We start from the raw sequence: 22952 nt of genomic DNA, 5'->3' as shown, positions 1-22952 counted from the left end.
TCTGTTAATTTTAATATACATAGTCACGTAACTACCACCCTAATCAAGATACAGGACACTTCCATCAGCCCTAAGGCCCAGCCCCTCTCTGGCAACCGCTGTTTTCTTTTCCTTTGCCTTTTCCAGAATCCGTGTACACAGAACCACACAGGATGTACTCTGTTGATTAAAATTGTTTTTTTCCTCAGAATGTGAGACTGTGGGTAGTAATTTCCTTATTCTTCTTACCTTGCTTATTTGCATTTTTAGCTTTTCTATAATAGACATAACTTTTGCTATTTAGAATAATAAAAGTAAAAAGTAATCATAATGGGCATTTTATTATAAGTGAAGAGATAATGCTACTGGAGTACTTATGAGGACATTTTTGTTGAAGATATTCAAGCTGCAGGATTATTCTACTAAAGAGTTAAATTCTAAGTGGCAACAGCAGTTACGAGGTGGGTTCTAGGATCAGCTAGAGCTAGGTAAAAATCCCAGCTCCACTACTGACCTCAGTTGTGTGACCTTGGTAATCTATTTGGTATTTTTTACCTTTAGTATCCCCATTTTAAAAATAGGGTTAACACAGTACCTGTCTCATACAGTTGTTAAAAGAATTAAATGAGACTGCATGCAAATTTGTGCATCACAGATATTAGCTACTAAAATCATTTATATCGTTTATTCTCATTCTCGTGATGATGCTATCACTATGATTACTGAGCTGTTGAGAGGTGGAGGATACAGGGTCATTCTCGGCCAAGGAAGAAGAACTCACGAGAGCAGAGTTATGGAAGTGCCTCCAAGGACACAGTGGCAAGTAAGGGGCCGAGGGAGAGGAGGCAGATACCCGGAGCCAGGTTGTGAAGGGCATGCTCACCCAGGCCAAGGAATTTGGTCCTTACCCTTAGGCCCGAGGACAGAAACCATTTTGTTTGGTCACGTAAGTTGTACCTCTGGCTGGCTGTCTCACAGTAGCTTCATTTTTTATGCCAGGTCAGTCTCCCCTTTCCCCCTTCTACTCCCCAGGCTGCCAAAGCATTCTGTCCATTTCTCTGTCACCACATGTAAAATGGGGCACTGTAATCACCTGTTTACAAGCCTGCATCTCCAGGTAGGATGAGCTCCTGTAGACTCTGTCCCCTACCCCACATTATATTCCAAAGAGGTAGAAAATCCCTACCAAATATTTAGTGAATGAACAGTTACATTTTCTCAGGACAAAAAGAAAACAAAAACCACGAGAGGTTACAATTCCCGGTAGATATGTTTCCATAAGGAGAAAAAGAAGAAATTCTAAGAACTGAATGATCAGAAGGAATAAACAGGATCAAAGGGGAGACAGACCAGAAGCTCTGCAGGAGGCTGGAAGGCTGGGGAGGTGGGGGCTGGGGGGGAGGGGCCTCAAGGCATGTTACTTAACAGTTTTGACTAGAAAATTGGGCAGCTATCATCAATTAACTCTTGATATCCTACTATATTCAGAAAGTGGTAGTTCTGTATATGTCAATATGAAACAAAATGTAAGATACATTGTTAAGTGAACAATGTGCCTATGCTAAGGGTGTAGGGGAAACATGTCTGTATACACACATGTACACATATATCCATACACTTATACATGCATGAGATGAAACCAATAACACAGGTTGTCTCTGAAGAGGAGAGTTCTCTTCATTATAAAATTTTTACTACCTTTTACTTTAAGACCACTTACGTACGTTAATCTACTCAAAATTTGTTTTTAAAGAGATCCATAAAGTGGTATTTTAGAATACATTTCTAAAATTAACTATTAAAAAAGGAAGCCATTTACATACAAAGAAAAAAGGTCTGGAATGATATATACCAAAATGTGAATGCTACACATTCTGTGGATATTTTTTCTTTTCTCCTTTGCTAGTCTTTCCTGTTTCCGTTCTCTAATTTTGCTGGTTCCTCCTTTTTCCCAGGGTTCAGTCCTTGGTAGTTTTCTCTGTCTGTGTTATTTTGGTGATCTCATGGAATCTCATGGTTTTAAATACCAATAATATGCTGGACAAATTTATATTTGCAGGCAAGATCTGGGCTCCAGGCTTAAATATACGACTGTTTATTCAATGTCTTCAGTTGGACGTCTAAATATCAGCAAGTCAAATATGACACAACCAAAAGCGAACTTCCTGCCCCCTCCCACACACTTCAACACATAAGTCCTCCCATCTTAGTCTATGGAAAATCTTTCTTGCAGGTGCTCTGGCCAAAAACTTGAGGGGTGCCTGGGTGGCTCAGTTAAGCATCCGACCTCGGCTCAGGTCATGATCTCCCAGTTCGTGAGTTTGGGCCCTGTGTCCGGCTCTGTGCTGACAGCTCAGAGCCTGGAGCCTGCTTCGGATTCTGTGTCTCCCTCTCTCTCTGCTTCACACACCAGGCATGCTCCCATCTCACACAGTGGTGCTGGTCCTTCCTCTGCTCTGACCCCAGATAGTCCGAAGATTCAGTTCCTCCCTTCTTTCAAGTCTCTGCTCAAACCTCACCTGCCTTCCTAGAATGCCGTGTCTATAACCCACCCACAGCCCTTTCCCAGCTCAATCTTTTCCCCTAAGAGTCATCCCTTTCTATTCTATAGCAATGATTTGGTTAATTCAGGCATAATTGGCCATGCTCACATTTGAATACAAGCTCCAGGAGAACAGGGATTTTTGTCTGTATTGTTCACTTAATCTAGGAAATATGTGGCATAGAGTAGATACTCAGTAAATACATAGTGAATGAACAAGCTCGCATTACCTGTGATGTGAAGAACAATTTTTAGGGGCTTCTGGGTGGCTGCGTCAGTTAAGCGTCTGACTCTTAATTTGGCTTAGGTCATGATCTCACGATCTCATAGTCGTGAGGCTGAGCCCTGCACTGGCTCTGTGCTGAGCCAGGAGCCTGCCTGAGATTCTCTCTCTCCCTCTGTCCCTCCCCTGACTGTGCGCACTCTCTCTCTCTCTCTCTCTCTCTCTCAAAAAAAAAAAAAATTTATTTTTAAAAAATGTTTAAAAATTTTTCTTTTATTAGGAAAATTTATTGTTTATTTTTAGGAGAGAGAGAGCAGGAGAGGAGCAGAGAGAGAGGGAGATGAAGCATTTGAAGCGGGCTCTGTGCTCACAGCAGAAAGCCCAATGCAGGACTCCAACTCACAAACCATGAGATCATGATGCTTAACTGACTGAGCCACCCAGGCACCCCCCCCCCCAAATAATAATTTTAAAATAAAAGTCACTATAATGAACGAATTGCTACGAGTGTATGCTTAATCATTGCAAAGCTTTTTTGAATGTATATAAATATATTTTCCTTTCAGAAACCTTTCCATTGTTGTTACCTTAGGAAAATACATTTCTAGGTTTTACTTATTTTTTTTTCCTATTTATGAAGACTGAAGTAGCAAAATGCTTTTTAAAGTTTTCACTCTGGAAGAACATGGTAAACCATTTTATTTCAGTGATCTCCTTTTCTACCGCAGGCAGCACAGCAGAGGCTGGGCTACACGACAGGGGTGCCCATCTCCACCACCGTGTTAGCCTCTCTGAGCCTCCTTCTCCACATCTGGAAAATGGGAACGATCCCTCATACCGTCGTGAAGATTAAGCGGGACCAGAACAAGTATTTGCCAGGTGCCTTCATCGCCAAACAGGTGGTATCATCTCCGTTTTCACAGCTTAGGCAACAGGCGCCCAAGGTTGGGGAACTAGTTAGTAGGAGGTTCAGAAGCTTGTTCCCTACACAGGACATTCAGGGCTCTTGCCCTCTACCCTCACCGCCTCTACTCTCTTTGAGGGAGGGTAAAGGGTAGGCCAAGCATCTAACGGCGGCCAGTTGGGAACTGAAGTCTGTGCCTTCAGCCCGTGAGAGGTCACAGCCCCGAGCAGGGGCCTCCGATGAGTCCACCACTGCCACAACTGGGGCACAAGACCCCCCTCAGGCAATCATAGCTCTAAGCGAGTGAGAGAGAATTAACAGGGACACAGGGCAGTATCCCTCCTACTTCTCCTTTCCCATTCATGGAAATGATCACGCAAAGTTAAATCCCCCGCCTTTTTATTCTTCTTTCCGGGTCTCGGCTCAATAACTGATGTCCACCCCAGAAACCTCTTTCTCACGCTGTACAAACAGGGCACACTGTCCTCTTTCATCCACTTCCACCTCTCGTGAACTCTTAGCCAGGTACCTCAGGTAAATCCTTCTCCCTTTCTGACATCCTTTGGTCCATCTGCAAACTCCAAAATAACACCATTGTGGTTGGTAGGCACCAAAGTGGCATTCATGCTATACCGAATTGAGCAAAAAAAACAGTCATTCACTTTGAACTGTTCTAGGCTTAATGAATAATACGGTGCACTATCCCAGACAGTGATCAGATAGAGGCCACCTTCAAAGTCTTCTCAGATAAGTCCCTTACCCGTTTCTCTTTTTTTTTTTTTTCTGAAAGAGAGAGAGAGAGACAGAGAGACAGAGAAAGCAAGCGCACCAGGGAGGGACAGAGGGAGAGGGAGGGAGGGAACCCTAAGCAGGCTCCATGCTGTACGTGGAGCCCAACGCAGGGCTCGATCCCACCGTGAGAACGTGACCTGAGCCAAAATCAAGAGTCGGGTGCTTAACCAACTGAGCCATCCAGGTGCCCCCCTTGCCTCTTTATTTTAAATTAAAATAACTATGGTGAACAGTGCCTAAGGAAGCCATAGGCCAGCTCAGATCCCAGTTCTACTATTTCGTAGCTGTGTGACTTTGGGCAGCTATTTATCCTTTGCCCCAGTTTCCTCATCTGTGAAGTGGGATCATAATGGAATCTGTGTCCTAGAGTTATTAGCAGGATTCAATGAGTTAATTCATCTAAAGCCCTTAGAATGGCTTCTGGCCCAGAGTCAGAGAAAAATAAACATAGGTCATTGAATTTCACCAAATATGAATATTTAATATTTTTAAAACATTTCTATTTCTTGATCTTTTTTCTATGTTTTTATTTTACTTTGGAGAGACAGACAGGGTGTGAGCTGGGGGGGGGGGGGGCCAGAGAGAGAGGGAGACACAGAATCCAAAGCTGGCTCCAGGCTACAAGCTGTCAGCAAGAGCCTGATGCAGGGCTAGAACTCACAGAGCGTGAAACCATGACCTGAAACGAAGTCAGTTGCCTAACTGACTGAGAGTCATCCAGGTGCCCCTCTATTTCTTGACCTTTAAATTTTTTTTTTTTCAACGTTTATTTATTTTTGGGACAGAGAGAGACAGAGCATGAACAGGGGAGGGGCAGAGAGAGAGGGAGACACAGAATCGGAAACAGACTCCAGGCTCTGAGCCATCAGCCCAGAGCCTGACGCGGGGCTCGAACTCACGGACCGCGAGATCGTGACCTGGCTAAAGTCGGATGCTTAACTGACTGCGCCACCCAGGCGCCCTAACCTTTAAATTTTTTTAATGTTTTATTTATTTTTGAGACAGAGAGAGACAGAGCATGAGCAGGGGAGGGGCAGAGAGAGAGGGAGACACAGAATCCGAAGCAGCCTCCAGGCTCTGAGCCATCAGCCCAGAGCCTGACGCGGGGCTCGAACTCACGAACCATGAGATGGTGACCTGAGCCGAAGTCGGACGCTTAACCCACTGAGCCACCCAGGTGCCCCATATTTCTTGATCTTTAAAATACTTTTATTACAGGAGCACCTAGGTGGCTCAGTCAATTGAGCGTCTGACTCCTGATTTCAGCTCAGGTCATGACTCTGGGGTTGTGGGATCAAGCCCAAGTTGGGCTCCACGATGAGCAGGCAGCCTTCTTAACATTCTCTCTCTCTCTCCCCCTGCCTTTCCCCCACTTTCACGTGCACATGTGTACTCTCTGTCTCTAAAATAAAAATTAAAAAAAACACTTTTATTACTTTAAACTTGAAAGAAAATTTAACTACAAATGGTGTTTCAGTCATATAATCGATTAAATATACTCTTATTAGGTAATCTGAAGATCTTATATTCACAATAATGTTCCTGTGGAAAGCTTATTTTGAATTCAGAAATATTGGCAAATGAAATTTTGAAGTGCATTTTATCTAGAAGATAGGGAATGCTTACGTTAAAAATGCAAATGTACATGAAACTATGACATATGATTTAATTTATCAGAAACTTCTTTACTCTTTTGAAATAGGATTTATTTCATAAACAATCCTTCTATTTCTATTGCCATAGCTGCTATACCTCAGGCACCTGTGAAAAGTGTAAGTCAGAGGTGAAGGGATCCAGGATCTCCTTGCTTATTCACAGTGCTTGACTTTTACAACCAGGCTCGTGAATGCTAGAAAACACTGCGTTTGTATAAAATAACCTCTTTAGACTATACCATCTGCACTTGCCCGAGGGGTCCGTTTCCTGAAAATAATTTACTCAGCTACAGAACTCTGATCTGTACCGGTAACTACAATGAGCAGAAGGTTGCACTTGCAGTGAGGAAGCTGATCCTACGAGCTACTTCCTTTCCATCTCTCCAAATAAGGCAACACCACCGCGTCTGCAGACCTGGTCAAGTTCTGCTTCTTTTGGAATTAACAGCAACAGAATACGTGTTGGTAAAACCGCCAGATTTAGCAAAGGAAAACTCGATGACCAGCTGAAGGTGATTTTCAGACACATGAGGAGTATTTTTTTAGTATAAATGTGTCCCAAATATTGCATGGGACTTATACAAATAAAGCATTCTTTGTGTTTCTGAAATTCACATTCATCCAACCATCCTGCATTTAATCTGGTCATGCTATTCGTTGGGAGATTATTTATTTCTAGACATATTACTGCTCACTCACTTCCTCTCTCCCTCTCCCTCCCCCCCACACATGCACCATGCACGCATGCAACTTCATAATTTGAAGGAATGCATGTGTTGTGTAAACAACTACCCTAATTTGTATTTATTATCAAGGTTTTGGAAACTGCTTTCGTTTGTGTTGAAATTAGAGGAAAAGTCCATAATCTCATGTAATTATATTTTATTACTTCTTTGGATCTGTACAATTACAGAAATAAACTAAGAATTCAGTTTTTATTCTAACTCATTTATGTTCTCAAAGTTAAATGGAATCTGGTCTCAGAACAATTTAATATGAGATAATACTGCCACCTGGAGACCAGAGGCAGGTATGACTAAGAATCAATCTAAATTCTAATTCTTGAATAAGTAATCTGAGTTATGGTGACACTTGATTTAATAATGCCATCTGCCACTTGCCATCATATGGGTCTAATTTTTTCCTCATTTATTCATTAATTGAATGTAAATTTTCTAATTTTCTATTGTATGCCAGACACTACGCTAAACTTTGGGGATATAAAGATGTATAAAACCTAGATCCTTTCATGAGTAGCTAACAGATTGGTAGGAGAGACCAGCATGTTACCAGCTGTCATCCCACGTACCCTTACCCTTTAAGAGTGACGCAAAATGGAATATAATACTTGTCTTAATGTAGTGGGAAACTCCTCTCTTTCCAAGATTACAGCATAGACTGTGGTTTATAATTTTCTACTCACCTTGGACTCTAAGCTCCTCCTTCACCTGACATAGTGCTGTTTATACATCACGTTACTGTTACACACACGTTGTTCTTATTCTCCGTAAATCTCCCAAAGATGCAGAACACAATGCTTTTCCTTGATTTTCATAATGTTCATACAAAGCTTTGATCCTGTAGAGAATTTACCTTGAAGTTTGGAAGCATGGAAGACGTGTGTGTGTGTGTGTGTGTGTGTGTGTGTGTGTGTGTGTGTGTGTAATTAGAACACTACCAATTACAAACTGAACAACAGACCTCATTGATCTTTTTAAAGTCTTCTCCCTCCCTCCACTTTGACTCTCCCCTCTCACTCTGCTCCCTTCTTTGCTGTCCTTTTCTTCAACATTTCCCAACCCCTACCTTCTACTACAGTGAGCAATTCTTCCCAGATTATTATATAGAACAATTCAACTTTCTCAATTTCCTATCCCCAAACTCGGCCTCCTGCTCCAACACTCCTTGCTCCATTATGACACACAATGGGCCATCTTCTTAGAGTATCATCTCCCCTTTTCTCCCTATACAAGATTTATTTACCCTTGACAGCTCTTAACAAGCAGAGTGGTAGCAGTTTAGGTTTTAAATAACATCTTAAAATTTCCTTGTTGGTTATTATGTGTTATGAGGGCCTCTTCTACCCTTCCCTTCCTCCCTGCCTTGCTGCCCCCCTCCCTCCCTTCTACTCTCTCTGCTATACTGTAAGCTATCCCTACAAGTATTTACTAGTCTTGTGGTACTCTTTGGCGATACTGCTCAAATTAAATTAAAATTCAACAAAGGAGAGAAAACTGATGGAAGGGTTGTTACGCAGTATAGCTAATTTTCTGATCAATGGTATACTTTGCTTTCTGGTTAAGCCTATAACACAAGCCTTCTTCTAAAGCTGGAGTGTTCCTACAACAAGAACTTGGAGAAGAGATATTGGAAAGATGAACTGTCCTCTTGCTGAGATCTCGCTGAGACTGGGATATCTTGCTGATACCTTGCTGACAACCGACTGAGCGGCTCAGTTGGTTAAGCGTCCGACTTCGGCTCAGGTCATGATCTCACGGTTTGTGAGTTTGAGCCCCGTGTAGGGCTCTGTGTTGACAGCTCAGAGCCTGGAGCCTGCTTTGGATTCTGTGCCTCCCTGTCTGTCTGCCCTTCCCCTGCTCACACTCTGTCTCTCAAAAATGAATAAACGTTTAAAAAAGTTTTCCGATTTTTTTAAAATGGAGGGCGTGATGGTGGAAGGGCATCCCAAATTAGAATACGTGGGTTCTACTTTGTTCTGCCTCTCTAGCATTGATGTATTTATATCAATCTCTAGATACGGCTTCCTCATTAACAAATTCAGGAGAAATATGTGGTACTATCCATTGCCTCTTCAATCTAAAGATCTACAAACCTAAAACCTCCCTACACGGGAAAGGACATCCAGACGAGGGAATGAAACCTGGATCTCGCCCCTCATTTAGGATAGTTCTGTCCCTCACAATACACAATTCCTTCTCCAGAAGAAATGTATATAGTGATAGAACTGTTTTGGTGACGAGAAATGTGCATTAGCTTTTTTGAGTGTCAAAGTCCTCACATCTAAAAAGAGGGTAACACCTACCTCATGGAATTGTAGTGAGGATGGGACATAACGCCTGTATAGGGTCTGAACAGAGTAGTTATTAACAGAAATAGAATCTCATTTAGGGGCTTGGCATGGTGTCATTAAACAGAATCACGGTTTTTCATGGCGCCTAGCAAACTTTACCTTGAGAAGTCTCCGCGAGGTAGTTGATTCAGTTGCTATGACGACACTCCGGTTCCGCCTCCGCCCTTGCTCGAATGGCATGCTGGGAATTGTAGTGCGTGGGAGCCAACGTTCAGCCAGGGGGCGGGACAGCTTCCGCCAAGCGCTCTGCGTCTCCCGTGCCTGCTTCCACTGCCACGCCTATTCCTCAGTGCTTGTGGGCCACTGAACCCAAAATAAAAGTCCAACTATGGGTCTTTGTTTCCACGTCCGCCTAAAATACAGCTGAGGGCAGGACAGTAGAAGCAATGCGGTGGCAAGGGCGGAGACGGGAGCCGTACTGGAGTGGCAGGAAGAGGCGAGGCTCCCGCCGGGATGTGGGTGGGGGGCGGGAAAGGGCGGGCACGGAGGCTCCGCCTCCTTGCGTCACTTCCGTAAACAAAGGGAACTGTGGTGGCGCTGGGTCCGGGATGTGACCCCGGCTCTAGCTGCAGCAGTAGCGTCGGAGGCTGCAGCTGCGGCGGTGGCTTCGGAGACTCCGGAGTCTTTGCAGGTTGAGGAAGAGGATTCCGATCCTCTCCTTCCTCAGGTATGAAGTGGAAGCAAAGGCGCTTCCGCATTGTCCCCTTTAGGCCCCTTCCACCACCCACTCTATCCACCGCTCAATTCTGGGAGGTGAAGGGTCACCGCGTTGGCTGATTGGGGAAGGAGAATAAGGTGAAGTCAAGAGGGACTCCTAGTCCTTCTTGAAGGCCGTGGGTTCCTGGCACTCAGTGAGTGAGTAACTGCGAAGGCCTTCTCTAAATGGTTCCTTGCTGCTTGTTGTACCGGCGGCTTGCCTTCCAAAAGCGGATACATTTCCAGTCCTGGCCCCTCAGAATATCATAGTTTAGACCACTGTTGGTTTATTTGAATTGCTTTACTACCTTTTCTTTTTCCTGTATCACCAAATGGTCTATTAGCATCATTAAATTCGAAGGTCCATGTGTTTATGTGTATCACACGTTTAAACAGATGCTTCTCTTTGGAGAACTGATGCCCCATTGTCTCTCTTCAGCTGTTTATTAAAATTCCATTTAATTTGTGTTCATGTCGAAACAACCCCAAAGTGTCTGTTGTGTTACTGAAAATTCTTCTTAAAGGAAAAATTGTTAGCCAAGATTTGAATGGATTTACACTTGGTATCTGGGATTAGAGACTAATCATTAGAACCTTTCTTTTAAAACTTTTGCTTCTTTGGGGGTATTATATATAAATCCAGTTGTGATTGTCTAGGGTCAGCCTGAGCCAACTTAGCTGAAATGGTTTAAATTCCAGTGCTGGTGGTACTGAGTTTAGACAATGGCAAAAAAAAAAAATCTGTGTTAGTTAAAATTTTTAAGTAATTATTTTAAGAGTGACATCAGTGGATTTGAATCTTTTTGAGTGGCCGTAGCATGATTACATTCAACACCATGTACACAAAAAGCTTAATAGTGCTAAAGCACTTTGCAATCTGATGAGGTAAATAGCCATGTAAATTTCTCATCTCATGATACAGGAAGCAATATAATTAAGAACAATTTAATAGTATGCATAAGTAAAAATGTACAAGGATATTTTTCGATGGATGGCTGTAAGGAAGATAAAGGAAGTTAATACATGAAATAAGGGGAAATTATTGGATAAACAGAAGACCTTACACATATTCTGTATGGAAGGGCCAGCTAGAACTTCATAGTGTAACTTTTCTGATACTAGCAAAACTAAACAAACATATACAGTTTCATGTATCATTGGAAATAGGTAAAGAAAGTATATTCAGAATAGTCATGGAACGAGTTTAATTTTATAGAACTTCACTCGATCGAAGAACCAGAATCAGTATTATCCCTAGGCAGACACTGAGTTTGTGCTTGGTAGTTGCCATAAGGTTTCTAGTCATTAGTTAAAATGCAAATACCCCCTGTCAATTATACATCTGTTATTCTTCCAAGAATAAATTTTAGCAGGGAGATCTAAAGACCACCTAGAGCTTGAGTCAGGCTGGGAATATCTATCACATGGCTATTTTGTTTCTTTTTTGACTCATTCTGGCTATTTTGTTTCTTTTTTGACGCATTCTTTCCTTTCTATCATGTAGGCTCTTTGAGAACAGGGACTTTCTGTTCACTACCATCTTCCCAATATCCAGAATAGTGCCTGGCAAGTGGAAAAGAGTAAATATTTGTGGATGCGTGAATACAGAAAATGATGGAAAACATTTTTGTCTACCAGTCCATTTTGCTTAGAGCTTCTGTGTACATAGCACCGTAGGTTAAACTTAAGGGATCCTTATTTTAACTTTATCTAATGAGCTCTGAAATTCTCAATCCTCTTTAAGCCTATGAAGTGGGTCTTTAAAACCCTTTCACTTTCACATATTCTAGCATATGTGTATAATTTTGCTGTATTTCCTTAGGTCATAAGAAGCTGGCCGTGGTGCAATAAGGAACTTAAAACAATGGAGGAGCGGAAACTGAAGAGGCGGAGTCCTAAGTCTTTTAGTGCCCACTCTACTCAGGCTGTTAATGCCAAAAAAAATGCCATTCCAGTTAGTAAAAGCACAGGGTTTTCAAATCCTGCATCACAGTCAACTTCCCAGCGACCAAAGTTAAAGAGGTGAATTCATTTCTTTCAGATTATCACAGCAAAACGCTGCCAACGTAAATACTAAATCTAGCAATTCTTATAACACTTGCTTTTCTCTTGGCTTAACTTTTAAAACAGTGGCAGCATCTATTATATGTGATTTAGAAAAAATTTGTGAAGGGTATAGTGTGTAGGGATTAGCACATGCAAAATGAATGACTGGTTTGAAGACCCTTACTTTGTCTCATATTAAACAGGACAGAGTGAGAAAAGTCATAGACAAAGTTGATGCACTAGCCAGAAGAGGGAAAAAAATGTTTTTTTTTAAATTAAGCTGAGTGTGTTTATATATATATAATTTTTTTTAAGTTTATTTGAGAGAGAGAGAGAGAGATGGCAAGCAGAGGAGGGGCAGAGAGAGAGGGAGGGTAAGAGTATCCCAAGCAGGCTCCACACCATCAGTGCAGAGCCCGATGTGGGGCTTGAACCCATGAACTGTGAGATCATGACTTGAACCAAAACCAAGAGTCGGACACTTAACGAGCTGAGCCACCCAGGTGCCCCATGGTAGGTTTTATCTTTTTTAAAAGGGTGGTTTTATTATTGTCATAGAAATGATTTGTATTTGTTGTAAAAATTCAAACACAGGAAAAGTTCAAAGAAGAAATTTAAAACACTAAAATCCTGGGGCGCCTGGGTGGCTCAGTCAGTTAAGCATCCAACTTCAGCTAAGGTCACGATCTTGTGGTTTGCAAGTTTGAACCCCGCATCGGGCTCTCTGCTGTCAGCGCAGAGCCCGCTTCGGATCCTCTGTCCCCCTCTCTCTGCCCCTCTCCTGCTTGTGCTCTCTTTCTCTCTCTCAAAAATAAATAAACATTTACAAAAACATTATAAAAAAATAATAAAGATAACTATATGCAATTAATGTTTTCATTGTGCTATCTGCAGAGTGATGAAAGAAAAGACCAGACCTCAGGGAGGAGAAGGAAAAGGCACACAGCCGGCTCCCATTCAGCACTCCTTCCTCACCGATGTCTCAGACGTTCAGGAGATGGAGAGGGGGCTTCTCAGCCTTTTGAATGATTTCCACTCCGGAAAACTTCAAGCATTCGGCAAGCCATAGATATTTCTCTGTTTTTCTTTTCCAGATGCTCGCGTCCTATTTTCTGCATTTATTTTGCCATTCCTTTTTTTTTTTTTCATATTTATTTAATTTGAGAGAGAGAGAGCACACATGTGTAGGGGAGGGGCAGAGAGAAAGAGAGAGAAAGAATCCTAAGCAGGCTGCTGATGGTGCAGAGCTCAATGCAGGGCTTGATCCCATAAACCGTGAGATCATGACCTGAGTTGAAATCAAGAGTCAGATGCTCAATTGAGTGAGCCACCCAGGTGCTCCTATTTTGCCATTTCTTTCAAAAATATCATTTTCTTTTATTAAAAAAACAAAAAGAATCTATCGGCATAAAATGCAATCATCTAGATTTCATTTGTCATGAACTATAATTTGTCATCTAAAATTTCATGAAAAAGTTTTTGTAAGAAAGGAGGGTTAGTAAAAATGTTGAAGTAGGATTGCTATTATGTAATAACTATCCTGAAAGTAACAAATAAAAGGAACATTCTTCATCAGTTAAATATTTTAGACTTAGTATTTTAGTTTGGGAAAGCCTCAAGGTCATTTTTCTTTACCCTTTTAAGCCTAAACTTATTTCTTGCCTACCATCCCTGATTTTAAATTTAAAAGAATCTGGTGTTTTTGTTCAATCATGAAGCTATAAGAACAGTTAACTGATTGTTCCATTAGAAACTCTAGGTAGGTGGGGTGCCTGGGTGGCTCAGTCAGTTGAGCATCCGACTTTGGCTTAGGTCATGATCTTGAGATTTCATGGGTTCACGCCCTGTGTCAGGCTCTGTGCTGACAGCTCAGCCTGGAGCCTGCTTTGGATTCTCTGTCCCCCTCTCTCTCTGCCCTTTCTCATGCTCTGTCTCTCTCTGTCTCAAAAACAAACATTAAAAAAACAAAACAAAAAAACCTCTGAGTAGGTATTTTTGTATATGAGTTCACAAAGTATATGGTCAAGAGTTTTTATGTTCAGCTTGCAACTTACCTTATAACCCTTCTCTGATAAAATTATATCCCTGTATTTTTTAAAGCAATTTGAAAATTATTGAATGCACACATACAGAATTTCACCTGAATGCATAAATGTCATCAACATACATACTGGTTTTTTGAAGTGCTATCCTTTCCTCCCATACCTCTTTATTCCTTGGTTTTTTTCTTTCTTTTTTAATTAATTAATTTAAATTCTAGTTAACATATAGTGTAGTATTGGTTTCAGGAATAGAATTTAGTGATTCATCCCCTACATATAGTGCTCATCCCAGTAAGTGTCCTCTTTAATGCCCGTCACTCATTTAGCCCACCACCCCCAACACCCCTCCAGCAACCTTCAGTTTATTCTCTGTATTTAAGAGTCTCTTATGGTTTGCCTCCCCCTCTGTTTTTATTTTTCCCCTATGTTCATCTTCTTTGTTTCTTAAATTCTACATATGAGTGCAATCATATATTTGTCTTTCTCTGACTGACTTATTTCACTTAGCATAATACACTCTAGTTCCATGCACATTGTTGCAGATGGCAAGATTTCATTCTTTTTGAGCACAGAGTAATATTCCATTGTGTATATATACCACATCTTTTTTATCCATTCATCGGTCAGTGGACATTTGGGCTCTTTCCATAATTTGGCTGTTGTTGATAGTGCCGCTACAAACATCTGGGTGCATGTACCCCTTCGAATCAGCATTTTTGTCCTTTGGATAAATACCTAGTAGTGTAATTGCTGGGTTGTAGGGTAGTTCTATTTTTAATTTTTTGAGGAACCTTCATACTGTTTTCCAGAGTGTCTGCACCAGTTTGCATTCCCACCAGCGGTGCAAAAGTGTCCCTTTCTCTGCATCCTTGGCAACATCTGTTGCTTCCTGAGTTGTCAAGTTTAGCTGTTCTGACAGGTGTGATGTGGTGTCTCATCGTGGAGTTCCTTGGCTTCTTATCCCCTCCCTGACCACACCCTCTCTTGGCTCCACCTCCCCCCACCCCAACTAGATAACCATGTTAAGAACCAGGTGTATATCTTTTCATATTTGTCTCTAGGTTATGGCACAAATATATATATATAAACACACAAAGATTTTAGTTTTCATTGTTTTATACAAATTGTATCTTATATGTACTTGTCCCCATCTTGCTTTCCTCACTAAAGAATATCTAATGAAAATCTCTCCTGGTTACCTGGTATAGCTCTAATTTATTCTTTTTTTAACTTTTCTTTTCTTTTCTTTTTAATTAAGTAGGCTCCGTGCCCAGTGTGGAGCCCAGCGTAGGGCCTGAACTCACAACCTGAGCTGAGATTAATCAAGACCTGAGCTGAGATTAAGAGTTGGACGCTTAACCAACTAAATCACCCAGGCACCCCTAATTCATTCTTTTTTTCCAATGGCTACATAATATTCCAAGTTGTGAATATACCGCAGTTTATTCAACCATTTCTCTGTTGAAGGGCATTTACTTTGTTTCCATTTTTGAGCCCCTAAACATAACGGTGTAGTGAACATCTCTTTACATACATATGTATGTCAGTGCTTTTATTTCTTTGGGATGGATTACCATGAGTGGGATTAGTGGGTCAACGCAGTAATTCTGATTTTAGTACAGGTAACCAGATTGCCTTCCAAAAAAGCTATTGTCCTTCTAGTTTTCATTCACAGTTTATGAAAGAACTCTTTTCTCTGAATTCAACCAGAAATAGGTATTACTAGCCTTTTAATTTTGCCAGACTGTTGGTATGAGGTGATATTTCTTTTATTACTGTTGAGTTTGTATATATTAAGAAGTTGAATTGCTCTTTTCAGGACCTTTACCCAGTTTTCTGTTTGGTTATTTATCCTTCTGTTGGTGGTGGTGTTGCCAATTGCTAAGAGCCCTTTGTATATTTTGGATACTAACCACTCCAGCTGCTGTATTTTGGCTTTTTTGTTTTTGTTTTTTTTAACCAAATTGAGTATGTTTGTGGACTTTATGGTATATTTAACCTTGTAAAAGTTTTGAATACTGAAATATGTTTTATCTTTTCTTATAGTTTCTGGGTTTCCAGTCTTGGTTAGACTATTAATTTGAAAAGAAGACATGAAAAACATATTATTTATTTCACAGAGATATTTTATTATATCTCTACCTCCTTGCTTTACCTTGACCCAGTTTAGATGGTATCTTTAGAACATTTTCACTTTCCCTTCTCTCTTCTCTCCCATACCTGAGATTTAATCTTTGAATCACTTCTTTGCTTTCTTGCCAACACCCTTTCGGCCCCCCCTTTTTAAAAAAATTTTTTTAATGTTTATTTATTTTTGAAAGACAGAAACAGAGCATGAGTGGGGGAGGGGCAGAGAGAGAGGGAGACACAGAATCTGAAGCAGGCTCCAGGCTCCGAGCTGTCAGCACAGAGTCTGACATGGGGCTCAAACTCATGAACCGTGAGATCATGACCTGAGCCAAAGTTGGATGCTTAACCAACTGAGCCACCCAGGCGACCCTCTGCCCCTACTCTTATGTAGCTTGTTTTCTTGGATTGAAGTCATTCTCTGTTATTTGTCAGTTTGCTATCTAGAAGTATTGTAGATACAAGGTGGATTGCCCATTGAATTCTTTCTTAATAGGTAATTTTTTTCTGTCTCGATGTTTGAAAGTTTTTTTCCTTATGTTTTTTCATCAATTTTGCCTGGGAATCAGTGCACCCTTCCTATCTACCAACTCATTTTCATCTGAGTGGACATTATTTCTGTTGTTAATTTATTTCTCCATCTGTTTCTTTTTATCCTTTTGGAGCTTCTATTGTTCTCATGTTAGATCACCTGGATTCCTTGTGATTTCTACTTTATAGATTTATATTGTCCCCCTCCCCACTTTTCTCACTCTCTTTTTCTATATATATGTTACATATTGATACATTTATATGTATGCCAGTATACACACACACACACACACACACACACACACACACATACATACAAACACACACGCCTTTCTCTCTTGAGGTATTTCTCCCACTCGATCTTCCAGGTTACTAATTGTTAGAAAACATCATTAAAATAGAGGAAATATGAGATATTTTCTATAAAGAAAGGATGATTTTTAAAGAGCTGTAACTAGCTTCAAAATTATTAATCAATGTAATTTAGTGTTGTCAATCTATGAAGATGATACAAATCTAGCCTGGGGAAATTATAATATAATTTACATAAATTCATACTGATTCAAGATATATACTTCAGCTTTAGCTGAGCTACAGTATACTTTTGAGAAAACCAAGGTTTTTTAGAAAAAATTTTTAGTATCAAGAGGTTGTAGAGGCAATACTTATGTATATGAAAATATGTAATATGTACTGTATATATTTTAGTTGCCCTGAGCAGGTAATGCCACCTGAGAGAACTCTACTCAGTAAGTAACGTAAGACCTGTCCTTTAGCAATTAAGTTGTCTTGCACTTACATTAGAGCATACAACTGAAGATACTACATTATGTTTCTCATGCTTCATAACATTCTTCATGTTTCATAAATATTTTCATCTATATTTCTTTTTTCAAAGTTTATTTATTTTTGATGGGGGGAGGGAGGGACACAGAGAGAAGGGGAGAGAGAGAATCCCAAGCAGGCTCTGCACTGTCAGAGTGGAACCCGACGCACAGCTTGAACTCACCAACTGTGAGATCATGACCTGAGCCAAAATCAAGAGTCAGATGCTTAACCGACTGAGCCACCCAGGTGTTCCTCATTTATATTTATTAAAGGAATAATTGGTGGCAAAATGATTCATGGTTGAAGTTCTTACAGGACGTTCAAGTTCACTCATTATAAAACGTTGGGTCGCTCAGTTCAAATGGCAGGTGTCAGATTGAACATGATTAGATCATGCTGTTGCTTCTAGAAATGATGTTACTATTGAAAAAAGAATTTTCTTTACCTAAGGGATGATTTGGGTTTTGGGGTTTTTGTTTTGCTTTGTTGTTTTAAATTTTTAAAAGATTTTATTTTCAAGCAATCTCCACACCCACTGTGGGGCTCATACTCATAACCTCAAGACCAAGAGTCGCAGGCTCCACAGACCAGACGCCCTGATGATTTTGGTTTTTTAAAGAAAATCTTTCCAATCCGAGTTTCTTAGTACCCACAGCCATTTCTTAGATTATTGCTTTCCTGGTCAGAAATTCGACTTGTGTATTATACACAGAAAATAGGCAGTCATTAACACTGTAATTTACAACAGAACGAAAACTAAATTCTTGTGAGTACCTTGAATTTACAAGTTTTTCCTCAAGGCAGTTAGTTTGAACTGTCCTAATCTTTATTAATGTTCTGGGATGTTCCCCCAGGAAATGAATGTTCCATTGAACAGATGGAACATGTTCGGGGAATGCAGGAGAAATTAGCTCGTTTGAATTTGGAGCTCTATGGGGAGTTAGAGGAACTTCCTGAGGATAAGAGAAAAACAGCCAGTGACTCCAATCTGGACAGGCTTCTGTCTGATGTGAGTATAATTCTTTTATATACTATAATTCTTTTATATAAACTTATAAAAGGATTTGTATATATTTCTTCATTCTTTCTTTAATCAAAAATTTTTATTGAAAGAAAGTTCATCGTTTTAGTCATGTTGAAGTATACCGTTTAGTGGTTTTCAGTGTATTCACAGTGTTTTGCAGACATCCCCACTGTTTAATTCCGGAACATTTTTATCACCCCAAAAAAGAAACCCTGTACCTCTCAATTCTCCCTCCTCTTCATCCCTTAGTGGCCTCTAATCTCCTCTCGGTCTGTACAGATTTGCCTATTCTGGATATTTCATATAAAGAGAATCACACAATATGTGGCTTTTTATGTCTGGGTTCTTTCCCTTAGTGTAGTATTTTCAAGTTTCATACATGTCGTGTCCTACTCTTTCTTAGGGAAACATATTTCAAAGAAATTGTCACATTTATATCTAAGCATATATTTTGAGACTGCTGGGAAATCTAGAAGTGAAAGATTCACTTCTGTACATACATGATACGATCTTAATGTATAAGGCGGTCCAGACATGATTAAATACGTTTTGTGTTATTTACTCAGGTAGGTGGTGGTTACTAATGTTATATACAGAACTATGTGTATGTTTCAGATCCTTTAGTGCATTGCTCTGTGTATTAGCTTGCTAAAGCTGCCATAACAGAGTGCCTTAGACTGGGTACACCTGGAATTTATTTCTCACAGCTCTGGAGGCCCAGAGTTAGTGAGCAAGGTGTTGGCAGGGTCGGTTTCTTCTGAGGCCCCTCTCCTTGGCTTGTAGATGACTGCCTTCATCTTTCCATGGCATTTTCCTTTTATGAGTGGGTGCCTATGTCCAAATTTCCCCTTCTTTTAAAGACACTAGTCCCTATTGACCTCGTCTTAACTTCCTACCTCTTTGTAAGACCCTGTCTCCAAATACACTCACATTCTGAGGTATTGGGGGTTAGCACTAAAATGTACGTCTTTTGGGAGGACGTAATTCTGTGTGTAACTATTATGATTCTTACACTGAAAGGTATTAATTAAATTGGCTTCTTTAAACCTTTTTTGGAGTAAAAATAAAGAAAAATTGAATTCAGTGTTCTTCAGTTTTGGAATAGTTTACATATTTACTAATGACAAAAAAGGATTAATTCTGTTGCTTTTCTTTATCCTTTGAGTAAGTAAATGTGAGAGAAATTGTATGCCTATACTTTTAAAGTTTCAAGCCTGTATGTTTTTTTTCGTATGTTTTATTTCACAAAGACTATGTTTAGCCTCGCAAGTATTTCCTTTTACTGGGTCCTCTTAAGAAATAGAAGCTTAATTTGCATTACATTTAAGAAAGTGACTGTGGAGTAGTGAGAAGACCAAATTTGAAACCAGAAAGGCTTTGTTTAGTCTGGGGTTTGCACTTCAGTTATATCTGTGTAACTTTGTCAATGTAGTTGACATTTCTGTAACTTTGATTTTTCCCTCTGTAAAACAGGTGTGATTAATTCTACCACATACTGAAAACTGAATGATATGTGAAGTCTTTTCGTAATCCACAAAGGTTTTTAAGATTTTGATCATGAAAATGGCAACTTTTTAAAAAAACTATTAGAGATGATTATAATTGTTCATGGTTTTAAGAATCCTTATAGAACTCTCGTTTTGCTTATCTGGTTTAATTCTCTTCTCATATTTGTGTTTAATAAATGCTAAAGCTACTTTATAATTATTTTGCATAAGTGAATTTCCCAAGCTGGAAATTTTTGGGAAGTTTTTTTCAATATTTTATTTTTTCGTTTAGAGAAAGCTTAAATGAAAACCAGGTTACTTTAAAATGTGTAAACAATTATCTACTTATTTTTCCCATAAAAACTGAAATTAAATTTGTTTCTTTGTGTTACAGTTAGAAGAATTGAATTCTTCCATGTATCCTTTTGCCTAATATCAACAGTGAAAAGTTTACAAATTATAACTTCTGGTGAATACCTCAATCAATGAACAAAGACACCCATGATGATTTACTGGGGCCATTTCTCTTCTCTTTTGGTTTCCAAATGGAATTTTTAGTTGTTTTGTATGCTACAATTTTGTTTGTTTCTCATTTGTTCTGCTTTGCTTTGTACTGTTTTTGGATTTTTAAAACAAATTTTTAAAAATCAACCAAGAGAATTGAGGATTGGGTTAGTGGCCGTAGAAATTATCTCGAATCTTAGATTCTTAAGTTAAATAGCAGTTGGATATGCAGACATAATATGCCATGCTTAGTTTCCTGTCGTTACATAGAATACTTTAGATGCATATACAAGGTGTATTATAGGAGGAGCTTAAAAGAAATCACCAAGGCGTGTGTAAAATATTCAGGTTTTGACATTACAATTTGGAGCAATTATTTCAGGAACTTTTCAAAACGTGTTTTTGGACATAGTCCTAGGCACAACGTGAGATAAAGAACAATGAGAAATGATCCTGCCTATAAAATAATTTGAGAGGTATGACATCCTTCTGAACTAAATAATGAGATACCAAAAAGGATACTGGTTGTAGGGTCAAGACATTTGATTTTTGAAATTTGGTTCTGATAATTTTGCTAATTAACCTTGGGTAAATTGCTTAACATTTCAGAGTGTCCTCTGTAATATGGGATAATTGCTGCATATAATGATGGAGTAATTATCTAGTTTTTCTAAACTAATATATATATATATTTATATATATATATATTACTATTATTGTTGTAACAGATACTGTTACTACTTGCTAAACTATGCAGTAACAATGAAGAAATAAGTATATGCAAATCCAGTGATAACGATTAATAGTTAATCTTAATTGAGTACTTACTAATTGCCAAGTATTTTATGAAGGGCTTTACCTGCATTTTCTCATTTGGTCCTACCCTTATAAGTAGGTGGTGTTATACTTCCCATTTTACAGATGGGTTTTTGAGAAGCCACATAAACTGTGGGGAAACATTAATGTAACATATCCTTGCTAAGAAAGACTTGAATATGGGGATAAGATATGAGTTAATTAGGGGGCTTCTCTTAGTAGTAATGCCTGGTGCTTTTTTCTTTTCTTTGTACTCATTTTGAGCTTCATATTCTATGCTTTGTACTCTTTCTATGCTTGTGACATGTCAGTATCTCCTATCCTCTTATCTGAGTTTTTGTTAGACATTTAGACTCATTTATCTCACCACTTTGCCTGATTCAACCACCACAGTTAAACAAGGCAACATGACGGAACACAAGAGCATGGGCTCTAGGTTGTTTGGTTTCAGATCTTGGGAAGCAAGTGTGTAGCTTTAAGGCAAATATAGTTTCCTCATTTGCAATAAATGTTCTCTCTATATTCATACTTTCCTCCTAATTTCCTTCTCTGTCATCGGTAGCCTCTGTTATTTTCAGTCTCCAAAGGTTATTTAAATCCCTTCTATGATTAGACCAGACATTGCTACTTGGTCGTGGAACTATCTGCCATTGAGCCGGGACATGGACATGGAATGATTTGCCACTTCTTGATTACATTTAGTTGTCAGGCATCGTCGGTTCTGCCTTTTATTCCTCCTTCATCCCCTATCCTCATCCCTTTATTCCATAACCTTTCAGATTTCTGTTCCAGCTCTGGAGATGCACTGTCCAATATGGCAGCCACTAGCCACGTAGCTACTGAGCACACAAAACGTGACTAATATGAATTGAAATGTGCTAAAAGTATAATTTGTACACCTGATTTCAAAGATTTAGTATAAAAAAATAATGTAAAATGTCTCAAGATTTTTTATGATTGCATGCTGAAATGACAGCTTTTTTATATATTAGTGTGAATAAAATATATTTTAAAAATTATACCTGTGGCCTGCATTATATTTCTTTTGGACAGTGCTGCCGTAAACTTTAGACAATGACACTAAATAAATTAGTCTTCTTAAAAACATCACTCTCCTCTTGCCATTCCTATTTCAGACCACGTTTTTTACCATGTTAGACTTTTTAACAGCTCTCAATAATATAATCACAGCCTATGCATCCTGTTATATTTTTCATTCCCACTAAGCTGGTTCTCTGGGTGTCTAAGAACACATCATGTTCATGCTCACCGTAATGCCTCTGTTCAGGTTGTGCTTTCTACCTACCACTGCTCTGGCCTCCCCCTTTTCCCCCATCAAGTAACACCGAAGCTGACCACTCTCATAAAGCATTTTATTTATACCTCCAACTAGCATTCTGCCTTATTTCACTATCTTTTGATTTTTATATGTGTTAAATTTCAGCCCTCCAACTGGATGGCAATGGCTTTGATGACAGCACTCATGTCTGTGTATTTTTGCAACCTCTGCCATACGCGTATTGCTAGCATTTAGTTGTTCTCAGCGTATTCACAGCATTGTTGGAATTGGGTCTTGAAGAGATAGGTAGCAGGTGGATCATATGGATGGATGAAAGAACAAGATGAAAGCCAATGATGATAAGAAGGGAGGGGGGTAACCTCTGC

At 39.5% G+C, this 22952-nt stretch overlaps 1 protein-coding gene and 1 long non-coding RNA gene across 2 annotated transcripts; one reads left to right on the top strand and one right to left on the bottom strand.

Moving 5' to 3' along the window:
* Nucleotides 1-3426: 3426 nt before the first annotated feature.
* On the bottom strand, nucleotides 3427-9640 carry LOC121013391 (uncharacterized). The gene is made up of 2 exons (XR_005782680.1): nucleotides 9135-9640; nucleotides 3427-4431 (listed from the first exon to the last, which is right to left on the bottom strand). It is a non-coding gene; the product is annotated as an uncharacterized LOC121013391 (long non-coding RNA).
* A 107-nt stretch (nucleotides 9641-9747) lies between these two features.
* On the top strand, nucleotides 9748-22306 carry CCDC28A (coiled-coil domain containing 28A). The gene is made up of 5 exons (XM_040449048.1): nucleotides 9748-9853; nucleotides 11705-11904; nucleotides 12823-12986; nucleotides 18311-18465; nucleotides 20362-22306. The coding sequence occupies exons 2-5, from the start codon at nucleotides 11747-11749 to the stop codon at nucleotides 20398-20400; spliced, it is 516 nt and encodes a 171-aa protein (XP_040304982.1). The 5' UTR covers nucleotides 9748-9853; nucleotides 11705-11746; the 3' UTR covers nucleotides 20401-22306.
* The last annotated feature ends 646 nt before the right edge of the window (nucleotides 22307-22952 follow it).

This window comes from Herpailurus yagouaroundi, unplaced genomic scaffold (genome assembly GCF_014898765.1).
Source record: "Herpailurus yagouaroundi ecotype Mexico unplaced genomic scaffold, PumYag 198, whole genome shotgun sequence".
NCBI lineage: Eukaryota > Metazoa > Chordata > Mammalia > Carnivora > Felidae > Herpailurus > Herpailurus yagouaroundi.
The sequence above is the reverse complement of the archived record's forward strand: the minus strand, read 5'-3'. Positions and strand labels throughout refer to the sequence as shown.

What these genes read in the sequence shown, in the direction of transcription:
- CCDC28A (XM_040449048.1), top strand. Translation starts at nt 11,747, where the DNA reads ATGGAGGAGCGGAAACTGAAGAGGCGGAGTCCTAAGTCTTTTAGTGCC. An exon ending in CAGCGACCAAAGTTAAAGAG is followed by an intron (nt 11,905 to 12,822) that starts GTGAATTCATTT and finishes TGCTATCTGCAG; the next exon opens with AGTGATGAAAGAAAAGACCA. An exon ending in CGGAAAACTTCAAGCATTCG is followed by an intron (nt 12,987 to 18,310) that starts GCAAGCCATAGA and finishes ATGTTCCCCCAG; the next exon opens with GAAATGAATGTTCCATTGAA.